Source organism: Cryptotermes secundus, unplaced genomic scaffold, assembly GCF_002891405.2.
Source record: "Cryptotermes secundus unplaced genomic scaffold, Csec_1.0 scaffold537, whole genome shotgun sequence".
NCBI classification, from domain to species: Eukaryota; Metazoa; Arthropoda; class Insecta; order Blattodea; family Kalotermitidae; genus Cryptotermes; species Cryptotermes secundus.
The window spans coordinates 2,722,225-2,736,994 of NW_019740661.1; the positions used below are offsets into that span (position 1 = coordinate 2,722,225).

Below are 14,770 nucleotides of genomic sequence, written 5' to 3' on the forward strand. Positions count from 1 at the left end.
ATAGGCGGGATAAATATACAGACACTGTACAGAAAGATGAACTCATAAGCCTACTTTTATTTTTCAAAATAGGGAAAGCAGGCTAAAACTCAAGCCTAGCCTACGAATACATGACGCTTAACATAAGGCCGCCACGCACATACACACATTATAGTATATATAGTATTCTAAAAGAAAAAAATGTTCGAGTGCATTACGTAAGAAAATTCATCTTTAAAAGATGCTGTCATGTGTAGGGTGGTACACGTGATGAAAACAACGGGTTCTAGATCGGCTGATTGGATTTATTGGCACTTCGGTTACAGTCTGTCTTAATTACAATTAATACAGCGCTATCGACGATTTACAGTTCACGGTTGCACACGCGCTAGGATTCTCCGTCTTCAGTAGTCGTCGCCTGGCGACGGACCCCCAACACAGAAACTAGAATTTCAAATCACTCTGAAGTCGTCTTGTCATTTCTTGTTCAATCGCCCTAGAACCTCGGAACTAAACTAAAAACTCTCCTGGACTGCCTTATCAAAAGTCAAAGTCATGTTACGACCGACGGTCAGTCGGCCAGTCTGTCTTGGAATAAAATACCCATCTGGGGCTTAAGACCAGATCTTTATTACCGTCAGACAGTTACAGGCTTGTTGATGTGGGGCGCTATCTCTGACGATAGGGCGTGTCTGTCGTTTGCCAGAATCACAGTCAGCAGTAATAAGTCTGTTTTCAGTATGTACAATTTATGTAAGATTTGAGGCTTTCACGGCGGTGACTATGAAGGAAGCAGTCTTCTGGGATTTGGCACCGTGTATATGTGGTGTTAACCGACGTTTCCGAGAAACGTATCGCCTCCGAAACGTCGGTTAACACCACATATACACAGTGCCAAATCCCAGAAGACTGCTTTCTTCATGTACAATTTACATTTTGTATATTATTAAATGTATGCATATACAACATATATAAGGCTTCTGTCAGTCCATGCTCAGTACAGCAGATCATGCACTATCATTAGTAGCTCCTGCTACAACGACAGTCTAGTCATTTGAACGGTCGTATGCTTGACCACAGCAAAGTTTACGCCCCTTATATTTCCTGTGTCGGGGTTCGCCTTGTCCAATGTTGCAAACATCTACATTTTCATTACTTTGTGTGTCTGCGTGTTTCCTGCATAATATTAGTATATATATATTTTTTTACATAAAATTAGCAATGAGAATTACAAGTATATAATTATATATGTACGGAAGTTTGAAGGCCATGTGCAAATCGCGAACCGGTGTGCGACTTAGAAAATTTCCAATGGTGCGGAAAACTTGGTTTTTTGCAGGCGCTGAAATTTCAGTAAATTTCTGTCTACCGCAAGCTTCCTCTGAGATCCACAATCTCCTCGGATCAGTTACTTCGCCTCTCCGCTTCGCCCTGCAGCTTGGTGCTGGCCCCCGTGCAGCTTCTTCATTGTTCCCGAAGATTTCACTGCGGTCTCCCGTAGGGACCTCCCGATGTTCCACTACGGAATCCATAACTTCGGGATCTGGATCCTTGATGTCCAGACCCGCCTCTTTCGTTACTTGGCATGACACTGTCTCTTTCCGTTCATTCTTCATGTCCGCTATCCAGGCATTACCTATGGACATCATTTCCGCTTGGCCATATTAAATTTCTTACCTCAGACTTGCATTCAGCCTTTTCTGGTCCGACGGTCCGTCTTTGCTTGGTTGGTTCTCATTCCTTCTTGCATGAATTTCATGAGTTCTAACAACTGTCCCATGTTTGCAGGCTGACAATACAACTGTTTATTGCAGTCTTCAATCCAATTCATTAATGAACCCAATCCGTACCACTTCTGACACTAGTTGTCTCGTATTTTACGGCAGTAACTGCTGAAAACCGAAGTGAATGGAGAAGTTCATGGAGGTAGGCCTAGGCCCACTGGGGCTGTAGTGCCAAGGAAAAAAATACTGCTGATGAATTCAAAACTATCCGAGCTGCCAACTTCTGACACCAAAATGTCACGTGTATTAGTGACTAATAACGCGGGTTTTGGATTGGATAAACGGGTTTATTAACTTCTTATATGCACAACTAGTAATTACACGTAATTATAGCACTATCGCTATTTATACGCTTTATAATTCACTGTTACACACACACATACACACACACACACACACACTAGTCGTCTCCTGGTAACGCAATTAAAACACATGAACTATAACAATTTCACTGAATTACATACTTAAAACGTTACACATAAAGTCTTCTCTTCACTGCCGCGCTCTTGCAACTAACTCATAACTACACTGCACTGCGCTGCACTAATCTAAATCGAAGTCAAAGTCACATTGCGGACTGGCCATCCAATCAGTATGTCTTGGTGTCGAGCCCCATCTAGGGCTTATGACCAGATATATACTATTATTGTGTAACAGTTACGGTCTTGTTTTTGTGGGGCGTTCTCTCTGACGAGAGGACGGGTCTGTCTTCTTATATGCTGCTGGCCCTCGCCAGTGCAGTCTTTCTCGGGCCCGAATCCCTTGGGACTCGCGACCATATTTTAATGTCTCAGATCTGAGACTTCCCTTTTCGTAATGCGGCAGCTGAATCCTTAACCACAACAATCTGACCACCTGAAGATGGCCAGTTAGGCCGAAACATGTAGTGTCCAATAAAGGAATAGTGAACGACGTTATACTTAGACGGCGCAAAAACTTCTATGTATGTCAGATCTATACACTGCAAGAGGTTGCTGAAATATAACATTATGAATACTATAATGTTCACACTTACAGATTTTAATGAGATGGGACATCCATGTAACATTTCATCTACAAAATCTGAAGGGAATATATAAGTTACGAGACGTGACGCTAATATTACCATGCATCTTAAATTAATTAAGTGCGGCTCGTGACAGGGTCCAGTGGGGGGTTCTTCAGAACATGGTAATGAACCAGTGGGTTTCATGCAGAGCGGAGGGTTTCTTGACTCTCTTCCAAAAAGGTTTCTGCTCCACGGATTCAGTTAAAGTGGAAGAGTTTTAAGGTAATAGCATAAATTTGATGAAACGTATGTCTGTAACTTCCAGAATCAAACTAGAGAGCAAAAGAATAACTCATTCACTCGTGGAACTGAGCCCGTCTTGAGAAGCCGCCAGTTGTGAAACTACACAAGAACTTCCCAGCATTTTATGGAACCAGAAGGTTCATTATCGTGTTCACAGGAGCCCTCCACTGGTCCCTATCCTAAGCCAGATCAATCCAATCCATCCCATCCCATCCTATCTCTCCAAGATCCATTTTAATATTATCCACCCACCTATGTCTTTGTCTCCCCAGTGGTCTCCTTCTGGCTTCCCAACCAATAGCCTATATGAATTCCTTTTCTCCCCCATTTTCCCCACGTGCAGAGCAAAGGAATAATTTCAGAAAACAACGTTACAATCACATTAACTTTCATTACTTTTAGGATATTTAAGTTATTCTGGAATCCACTCTAGTATAAAATAACTGCAGATAATATTACTTATTTATTTCCAAAAAACTCGTCTTGTTGAAACCCGGACATAGATTTTACATACAGTGAAGTATGTACCATATAACGCCTCGTTGTCTGTTCAAAATCAAATTTTCTACCTACTTCATGGTGATTTCTTGCTTTGTTTATTCTTCAATCCTGAAGATGGAGGTGACATACTACTCTGAAATATCTACTGATATTCAACGGACTACGGCATTATATTGTAGAAGACAGACATCTTCAGAACCACCGGTGTGAGAACATGAAATCCTTGGTCTACACTTCACTGACAGAGTACTCTGAGGAGCCACAGAGCCGGTGACAGACTCTGAGCTAGTTCCAAAATGCCAACTGCAAGTTTCTTACTATTCGGACAGAGTAGGAAGACGCAAGCATGAGCAAATGTAGGTCAGGATGAATATGTGATGCAGCTCGTGAATACAAACACATGACAAACTAAATCAGTTAGGTAATTTACTGTGACGTCTGAATGATCCCAACACAATTAAGCCCTTGTCTTTTTTTCCCCCCGGCGAAGGAGAGTCAAACAATTATTCTGTTGCTAATGCTTTGTGCTAGTCACTGTGAAAGCCATACCATCATTAGGGCCTGTTCCATTTGTACTTTACAGTCAGGCACAAATTAACATGTGAATTTTTAACTCTTACCAACCTATTCAAAGCACTTCGACAGATCATTTTCTACTAACTGGTGGGGACAACAAAGAAACAACTGCAACTTATGGCCAGAGCCATGGTTATTTGTCTGTCGCTATCGTAAATACAATCCCGAAACGATTGAATTGAATGTTTCTACTGTTATCGTTTATCGGCCCGCGTTAATTATAATTATTTGTAATGAACGGACATTATACAAAATCACTGTCTGAGAATTATACACAACTGACAGTTATTAGCAGAAACTGAAAATTAATCACAATTACCTTTACACATATAAAATGTAAGTTTACCCTCCGCATTCTATCGGTTTCCTGTGTCCCACTGCGGACCGAATAGAGAAGACCTAAAGACATCAAGAATTTAATGTATGGTCTTCGTGATGCCTGTTTTGGTGTGGTTGAGAATGGAGAAAGACCTCGGCAGTCAAGGAAGAAGCGTTCGGTTGCAGATTGATTGTGTGTTATTGTTAATTTGTTGGATTAAGTGAGATTGTATAAGTGGATGTTAATAAATCCAGTCATCCAATCCAAAACCCGTTATTATTAGTCACGCAGATATACCTTGAAAACCATGTTGGTATTATGTTAAGCTAGGGTAGCCGTGTTTTATAAAAATGTGTGATAACAGATGAGTCAGTGTACTTCCAGTACCAAAGATAGGAGACTTTTGCATTTATACTGTACAGGAGATTCTCCATGGGCTCTACCCTGCGGCGCATGAATACAGTCCACCCCTCACACTTTATTTTGTAAGATCAACTTTAATAGTATCTTTTCATACATTCTTTCGTTCTCCTTCGTGTTTTCTAAGAGACTTTGTCTCTAAACATCTTCAGTCCGTCTCCTTCACATAGAGTTACAGACCAAGACGGAATGAACGTAGGGTATGGTAACCGAACAAGGTGTGATCAGCTGAAAGCAGCAACAAAAAAAAAAAAGATAAATTCACAACTGTGTGAAACTGAATGTAAAATAATTTAGAGAAACAGCATGAGCACACTAGAGCACTGTGCACAATATGGCACAGATATACAGCACGAACAGATGAAGCAGATGGCCAAATGCGGATACCGGAAGGAAAGGGTGGTAGGAAAACGAGAGCAAACTGGTTAGAAGGAATTCACAGAGCTATAGCAGGGGGATGAAATGATGAGCAGACATAAGAACAAGACAAAAAGAAAACCAACGAAAAATGGAATAAAAAAACATTTATTAGAGCGAAAAGAAGGCCAATTCCGGGTTATGCTTTGCTGCCGATCCAGAACCTGTTCCAGCTGGAATCTGATAACACCCTGCTACAGTTCGTGCACCACATGCAGGACTGAATTCAATGAAACAAAGCAACACTTTAGCGGTCACACGTCGTGATTTTTGGGGTACGAAGCCAACCAGTACTTTTCCAATTCTGAATATCACCACTGCACATAACGTAGCAGCATATTATTAGTATTATTATTAGTGGGGCGAGACTGAGTCCACTTGGTATTGCAGCCAGTACTGGCCTATTCTACCAGCCCCAGATGATACATGATGGTGATTGTGCAGCAATTGGCGGAATGAAGATCGGCAGGGGAAACCGAAGTACTCAGAGAAAACCTGCCCCAGCGCCACTTTGTCCGCCACAAATCCCACTTGATCAGACATGGGCTCGAACCCGGGCCGCAGCGGTGGGAAGCCAGCGACTAACCGCCTGAGCTATGGCACGGCCTACACAGCAGGATAACTTTACAAGAAACGTCTTGAAGTGCTATCCTTCCTAATGCATAAACAAGTATCATAAGCCCATCAAGTTTTACCTTTACATGCTTCGGCTATTAATGGACATCATCAGGAGGCACAGCCAACACTCTAAAGGAACAACTTTACATATGTTGCTATAGTACCTTACAGGTAAATGTAAAGGTAAAGCTATCCCACTAACAGGCCATGGAGGTCCATAGTTCTGCAAGACTTCGAGGCTCTCACATTTTGTAGATAATCGGCTCAGAGATGGCGGTGAGGTTGTCAGCCTTACTCACCGGCCGCCCTTTAACCACCCGGAAGATTCCTGGTACTAATTTCTGTTACAGGCTAAGTCGACACCAGGTCCATGGTGCAGCTGGAAGGATTAGGTCAATTCCCTTATCGGGAATGGAACCTGCAACCTTCCGGCTTGTAGCTTAGTGCCTCAGCCAACTACGCTACCGTGTGCCCCCAGTATCATAACGGCACTTAAAACAATTATAGAAATTAAGAGCAAACAGTTAATACAGCTAACATTAGTTACGAATGCCAACAGCACTCGGTTAAAAGAAGTTAGAAGGTCTTGTTAAGCAGAGGGAAGAATGTGCTTTGTGACGGCCTCCGTTTGTATTGTTTGTTGCGCAGAATATTCTATCGACTGTTGCATTGTGGGCTGTATGTCCGTCTGTAACATAATGTGTGTAATCTAGTGAAGCTTGTGGTAGTGAGTGGAGCGTGGGACGTGCCCTGGCGGACCAGCCTGCTATTAAATCAGTTACACTTAACAGACTTCTACTAGTTATTTGTGTAATAGGACAGTGTTTCTTACACTGAAACCGAACAGCTATCACCTTATACCTGTAGTTTATTTAATGAAGACTATACAGAGCCAAATTACTGGATCACAGGAAAGGACGTGCAAGAAAATCGTCGTAATTATGATGCACTATTCCAGAATTTCCTTGCGATACTGAGGAAACCCAAGAAAAACCTCAGTCAGGGTAGTTGGTGTCCCGGCAGAGATTAGAACTGAGTACCTCCTGAATATAAATCAGAAGCGTTGCGACTTCAGCAGACTTCCTTGGTCAAACGGCTATGAAAGTAAACTCGGTGATATGTGGAGGTTGGTTCTAGGCACTCCCCCACCCACAGAGACTCACTACATGCACTGGGTTACAGGAAGACCTCTATTAGACTAGCATTCATACGTCATGCGGGTACTTAACTACAGGCCCTGACTAACAGGATAAGTGTAACCGAGCAGGAAGATTTATATCTCGGCAGCGGCCATTGTGACTTCTGTTGTCGCGTTGTCATCTATCTTCTTGGGGCCGACAAAACCGATAACCTTGACCAGACAGTTGGTGTGATAGTGACATAAATTCGCTAGTGTTCTGAAAAAACACTGCAGAACTTTCAACGGAAGCTTCCTAAAAAAAATATTCTTATTTATATCACGCAAGAAGCAAACCTACAGCCTGATGCCCATTCTAATGGAGTGCAAACGTCTGCGTAGTTTGGTAATTAATCAAGAGCAATTTCTTGCTCTTTCATGTAATGATTTAAGGTCTTCATACATAAACTAGTGACAAATCAAGTGAAATCGATGTTGTAGGAGCCAAAACGGTTTGTTCTGATACCAGTGCCAGGTTCTTTGATCTCTGTCGCCCAAGGATCTACCCTGTACGCAGCGAACTACACACAGGTAGGCCTGCAATTTATTCAACTTCACTTTCACTGCAGTTTCTGCATCGTCGCTTGGATTACGCAACATCGAGGATCATACACTTTCGCGACCAAATTCTGGCCTTCCTTAGGGTTCATTAGTCTTGCTAGTGGTTTGATGCAGACTCCTTAGGTACTACAGCGTCAGATGGGACTACTGTACCAGCTTCGGATGAGAAATGAGAACGGGGCATTCGCGGGATGATAGTTCACAGAGTAAAGCCGAAGATCTCGAGAGAAAACTTGCCAAAGTGGTCACTTACCACATGGGCCCTGGGACTGAACTCAGGAATTCGCTGTTAGAAGCTATCGGCTAATGACCTAAGCTATGGCACAGCGGCCTCCGTAGTCTAGAGGTAACGTTCCCACCTCATGACTCGTGGTACGCGGGTTCAAATACCCGGCGGAGGTCGTCGAATTTTTAAGGGCGGAAAAATTCAGGGAACAAGCCCTCCAGGAGGGACTTTAAGCCGTGTGTCCCGTGTCGTAACTTTACGGCACGTAAAAGAACCTCATATCTCCAAAGGAGATCACTGAGCCAAATTCCAGGACGTTTCCCGCCCAACAATAGTCTCTAAGGCCTCTGATAGATGGGGGAAGCATTATAGACACCGCCAAGCAAGTGGCCGAACTCGCTTGCTCGGCGAGACTGATGGCACGCACCATTATCGGTAGGGTATAGAGACTGGTAGAATATCATAGAGGGAAGCACAATGGACCAATACTGCTCTAAGTGCATGGGGAAACCCACCCTCTCCAATAACTAACTAACTAACTAACTAACTAAGCTATGGCACGGATACGCTGGGGCCATACTCTTCCAGGTTATTTTCAACTGTGCGGTGCTAGGGTATCAGATGTAATTTTACTGAAGCGAAATGTATTTCACTTACCTCGTCGTGTCTACAGGTTACGTTATGAACTTCTTTATGCGCCTTTCGAAGGTACAAGCTCAACAATTTCGGTCAAATGGTTACGACGTCTAAAAATATCTTATCTTCCTGTAGACAATAATTCAATACTGATAATATTACTTATTCTGGGACTCAGTGTACATGTTCTGTCCACTATGGTATGTGTTCATTTATTTCGCGTATAATACAAAAGGCAATATAAAGCAATAAAGCAGCAAATACACTGTCTCTTGTTCTTCATCTCAAACATGTAATTAATTGAAGAAAGCAGTCTTCTGGGATTTGGCACCGTGTATATGTGCTGTTAACCGACGTTTCGGAGGAACGTATCGCCTCCATCTTCAGGGTAGAAGAAAAAATATAAGAATTCTCTCCGCTTGCAGAATTCTTATATTTTTTCTTCTACCCTGAAGATGGAGGCGATACGTTCCTCCGAAACGTCGGTTAACACCACATATACACGGTGCCAAATCCAAGAAGACTGCTTTCTTCATAGTCACCGCCGTGAAAGCCTCAAATCTTACATGTAATTAATTTATTGCGTCACCTAATGCGCTCTGTCTACAGTTCCACATACTGATTGGTATTCAGATATCTTCATCATATTAAAAAAAACAAGTAACACCCAAGATAATTAAAACGTTAAATTATAAAATCACGTCATCTGAGACATTCTTTCTTGGGAAAGGTTATTTTTTCCACAATGATATAGCTTACTTGGAAGTGGTCGTAGCCTGTACAAGGGATTTACCTCGATCTGCAGCGAAAAGGCAACCTATAAACCTAAGTAGAAACGTAAGGATCAAAATATACACCACTGTAATTTTATCTGTTCTATACGACCTCTCAACCTAAAGGGAGAATATGATAATACATGAACGGTGCTGAAAACAAGAAATAGCCGCTGCAGCATATGTAGACAAGAGAAGGTGTCCCTGGTATTTAAAACTTTAAATTTTGAACTTTATATTTTAGAAATTTTAAATTTTAAACTGGAATTCTAAAAATCAAATTGACGAGCGTGTGTTGGCGAGATTTTAAAACAAAACTTACAGGCTGATGTTTTAGATTTTGGACTGTGTGCAGTGTGACAGCTACGTAGTGAAACATACACCTGATGATGGCCAATTACGGCCGAAACATGTAGTGTAGAGGAAGAAAGGACAAAGATCTACAACCAAATAAATTGTTGCATTCACGATGGCATTTGTATTATTACATATATAAGTGTAGAGTGCAACAGGATGCTTAAATATAATATATATAATATACTAAAGGGAGAACATTTATTGTGGATGTTTGGGAACAGGGTGCTGAGAAGAATGTTTGGAACTACGAGAGATGAATTAACCAGGGGTTGGGGGTGGAGAGAACTGCAATGCGGAGCTTCATAATTTGTACTCTCCAGTAAATATTACGGGGATAACAAAATCACGGAGGGTGAGATGAGGGAAATGTAGCGCATGTGGAAGAAGAGAAATTCATAACAAATTAGCGTCATGAAGGGACCATTTTGGAGACCTTGACCTAGACCGGAAGACAGCATTAAGACTGATCTTAAATAAAGAGGATGTGTGGGTGTGGACTGGACTCAAAGGATACAATGGTGGGATCTTGTACACACGGTAGGAATAATGAATCCCCGGGTTCCACTTGACCAGTGACGACTGTCAGCTTCTCAAGACAGACGTGTAACTGTTTCAGTTTGAGTAAGCTGGCGCCCGGATTAGGCACCCCGATGGCCTAGGCAAGCAGAAGGAGCGGCGGCGTGAGAATGGCTACAGCAGGAGGTGGGGGCGGTGGAGGTGTGTTGGTGGCTACGCTGTGGTGGATATGTCTGATGTGGGGGTGGGCGCACGTCGCACCCCAAACCCACCAGTGCCCGTCCCATCACGATCTCGCTCCCTGTGCATGCACCGTCAAGAAGAATGGCCTCGACCTCTTGTGTGAGTTCACGGACCAGCAACACATCACTCATGCAATGACCGCACTTAAAGGTTCGTCTGAAGTCATCTTCTACCTGAAACTCCGTCATAACAGCCTGCCCAAACTGCAGGACTTCGTGTTCCTCGGACTGGACATCCGCCACCTCACCATCCACAACAGTAGCCTCGCCGTGGTCGAGGAGTCTTCACTCAGCTCTCTGGGTAGGTATCACAAGTGAGACTATGAAGACGCCATGCAGTCTTGTAGGAGTCTGTCAACGTTTCAGACGAACGTACCACCTCCATTTTCATGGTCGCAGAACAAGTCAGCAAACTTACTCTTCGACCCTGAAGATGGAGATAGTATGTCCCTCCAAAACATCAGTAAACTTCTACTAGTCTACATGGCATGCATCCCACAAGACAGTACTCTTCAACGAGAGGACCGTTCTTTTTGAACGTTCTCGTGAGATACTGACAACTGGGAATTTAACTCGGTGAAAGGGATTAAGAGCAGCACCAGCAGTAACTCAGTTCAGGGGTCCGAAGCATTTTATGTTACACGCTATGAAGATGCTTACAACTTTCCTCAATATTATAAGGGAGAAAAGGAGATTCGTGATGCCTGGAACAAAGTGCTCTAGAGGAGGGTGTAGGTCTACGAGAGACGAAGTGACAGGAGAATTGCGAAGAAAAGTGCATAATCGAGAAAATGGTAATTTGTACTTTTCATCAGATATTAGGGTAATCGAATCAAAGAGGATGGGTTCACCTGAGCATTAACTCGCATCGGGAAATGAGAAAGGAAAATAGAACGTTGCTTTGAAAATGTCGAGAAAACATAACACTGAGATCTAGACACTGATGGGAGGATAATATCAAAATTTCTTAACCAGTTGTGCGACTAGCTTTCTAAAAAGGAACCAATTCCATGTAGTTAGTTAACTTACAACACAGATGCATTCAATGCGTTTACGATAGCAAAGCATAATGATGAAATTTGAAAAGGACGAATTCCGGAATTTCTGATGAAGCTTATTATTCGGTTCCGAAACTCTGTTACTTGGAGAGAGAGAGAGGGGGGGGGTCAGTGCAAGCTAAGTGCTAGAGAGAGGATATGATTCTCCTGCAAATTAACTCGTACCAGGAACTGCATAAAAAAGTAAAGTTGTTCCTGTGCTTAACGCCATGAAGGCGTATGGGGGAGTGGATGTATAGATTCACATTTTCTTGACCTCGGCACTAGTCGGAGGCGAGTGTTCAGCTTCACGCCCCTGCCGCTTTACCTCGGCGAAAGAGCCCCCGCTACCCACTGGATAGGAGGCTGGGTGAGTCCCGGAGCCGGTCTGGACGACGTGGGGAAGAGAACATTCCTGACTCTACCGGGACTCGAACTCCGACTCCTAGGTCGTCCAGCCCGGAGCCAGTTGATATAGCGACTACGCTATCCCGGATCCCCACCAGGAAATGCATAAAAGTATAAAATGATAAAACAGTATTTAGCACCTTCATGTAGTCAATGGGAAAGCAGATTAACGGGACAGCATGACGTAAGAAATGAAGAGAAGGGAGATTCCTAGAAAACTGCCATGGGCGAATATCACGGAGAATAATTTGAAAATGAATGGTTAAGCTTGGAGAACTTTAACGTAAAACTTACTTCAAAAGAAACAAATCATGGTTACAATATGTGAAGTCGAAGGACGGTGCTTAATGGCGGTATTTGTTGCTGCTGAAAAAAACAGAAATAAGTTGAGATTTTGAGTCTTGGTGGATAGGAACAACAACACTGTGGTCTTCTGGATTATGCCACTACGTAGTTTCGTACATGATTGCCATCTTCAAGGTGGATACAGACAACAGGTTTCTCCGAATGTCCTGTAACGACCTACGAAACTACATGATGTCCTAACGAAGGCCACAGTTTTATGTAATAATGAAGTTATTTCATATTTGCCTTTGTGTTCTCACAACTAAGGGGACACGTAGTAGAGTACTTCGTTGAGGCACTATGCTACAAGACTGAAGATCGCGGGTTCGATTCCCGATATGGTCATTGGACTTTTTTCCAATTGAACTAATTCTTCAAGCCGCACTATGAACCTGGGGTCGACTCAGCCTGTACCAGGACTCATGGGGGGGAGGGGGTAAAGGGCAGCCGGTGAGTAAGGCTGACAACCTCACCGCCATCTGTGAGCCGATTGTCTAGAAGATGTGGGAGCCTGGACTTCCCACAACCCTATCGGCCTCCATGGCATGTTACAGGGGTAGCTTTACCTTCTCACAACTACGGACATACCACACCTGAGGTACACTCAGCCTCCTACCGGGGGTTTGCGAGGGGTGGTTAAAGAGGCCGATGTGTGAGGATGACAACTCGTCTGCCATACGCTCAAATACCGCATACGTCATAATGCCGTACTGTGTAATTCATATCAGAGACTTCAACTAATGGTGCTGTGCGTTCGTTTCAGGAAAAGGGCTGACGCAGTTGGACCTGTCTCAGAACGGGCTGATTTCGGTGCCGTCCGCCGCGTTCCGCAACCTTCACCACCTGCTGATCCTCAACCTGAACCACAACAGAATCACCGCGATCCACAACAAGGCCTTCGAGGGACTTGACACGCTGGAGATCCTCACGCTGTATGAGAACAAGATAATGACTATCGAGTCAGATGCCTTTAAAGGGCTGGACAAGTAAGTGGGGGCGCACTTGCACTTTGTATGGCGGGCTTGCTGGCTGACTGGGGCACGCATGCGAGAGAAATGCATAAAGTTTCCGTAGGAAAAGTACAAGAAAACAGACAAATAGAAGATCCAGGCGTAGATGAGAGTATAATAATGAAACGTATCTTAAAGTAATGGGATGATAGGATCTGGAATGGATTAATCTGGCTCAGGATAGGAGTGGCGGGTTCTTGTGGACACATCAATGAACATTCGAGTTCCATGAAAGTAGCTGAGCAACTATTAGCTTCTCAAGAGCGATTCAGCTCCAGAGTTAATTAGTTTTCTCCCTGCAACGAACCAGTCGGACATGTACTGTCAATGTGTGAGGCAGTCCACACACTGGCCACCAAAGAACATGTAAGCAAGATACCACACACGAAATACATATCTCTGCATAAACGGAGCATAAGCAGGAAGAACACCATGACAAACGATACATCATTTTACATAATTTTAAATTATTTTAAATTTATTCTCACATGTTAAATTATTTTAACAAGAATCAATTTTGGGTTTTAAAGTAATAAAGTTCGGACTTAGAGCCCTCACGGGTTATGTAATATTACAGTGCAGTATAGCAATTTACGAAAATCATCATATATACCTGAGGGTGGTTCAGTGGCAGAAACATATAGTGAAAGCATGGACTAAGTGGCGAGTTCGACAACAATCTGTGAAGACTGTATTGCATATGTGTGTGTATCGTATGTATGTGTGTATATATACACACATACATAAACTGAGCAGGATGCTCAAATACAATATTTTATTTCTTCCTCTCTCTTGGGTCGAAAGATTTTCCTCAGCCACATTTATAGAATGAAGACGCCTACGTGTACATTTCCTCTCCCCCTGCCATAGAAAAACACGTTTCAAGCAGAGTTTCTATTGAAGCCACCATACAAATTTCATGCATAAAGTTACAATCACGTGATGTCATCATTAAACCGAAATGTAATAAAGGGTCCCTGTGTTACTGTACATTTGCACACAAAATATCGCGCCACTGACAGCTGCATTTCTTTACGTCTCCCACCCCATACTGAGGGAAACGTTGATTTGTTTTCTGTTTAACGATGCCGTATTAATTACTATGTTATTCAGCGTCCAATTGTAGGACATGGATACAGAAGCTGAATTGGAAAATGGATCAACTCCCAAAAAAATAAAAGAAATTAACTCGTACATGGAATTTTACTACATATGTCCACAAAATTATGAAGTGTTATTACAATAGTAATGTTGTATTTTGGCGTCCTGTTGCACTGATTTTCATCCATGATATGTATACAGTGGCCGTCTTGTAGTGCACTCAGTTTCACCTGTTACTTCACGACATGTTTCGGCAACATAGTGCCATCATCAGGTGTCCCAATTACGCTAATCTATTTCATTGCTTGCCTTTATAAAATTATTTAAAAAGTATTTAAAAAGTGCGTATTTGTCAGCTATAATAAATTTACACACACTAAAACGTGTTAAGATTATTCATCTTTTTTTTTTCCTGTGGCGCTACAGCCCCAATTTGGGCCTAGGCCTACCTCCATGCAACTCTCCGGTTTACTTCG

At 42.8% G+C, this 14,770-nt stretch overlaps 2 protein-coding genes across 7 annotated transcripts in view; one reads left to right on the top strand and one right to left on the bottom strand.

The window, feature by feature from the left end:
• The window catches only part of LOC111872507 (tectonic-2-like), a 600,257-nt gene that overhangs the window by 179,580 nt on the left and 405,907 nt on the right, over positions 1 to 14,770 (bottom strand). The gene's annotated exons all lie outside the window — the stretch shown is intronic.
• LOC111872510 (leucine-rich repeat-containing protein let-4) overlaps positions 1 to 14,770 on the top strand; it is a 130,181-nt gene that overhangs the window by 97,281 nt on the left and 18,130 nt on the right. For 2 of the 4 annotated variants that reach the window (XM_023866504.2, XM_023866506.2), the window contains exons 3-4: positions 10,252 to 10,694; positions 12,947 to 13,169. In XM_023866504.2, the coding sequence (XP_023722272.1) occupies positions 10,322 to 10,694; positions 12,947 to 13,169 (596 nt within the window). In that variant the 5' untranslated portion in view covers positions 10,252 to 10,321. Of the gene's footprint in view, positions 1 to 6,706; positions 7,614 to 10,251; positions 10,695 to 12,946; positions 13,170 to 14,770 lie in introns of those variants that run through there. The other 2 variants (XM_023866505.2, XM_033754741.1) reach the window with 2 other exon arrangements.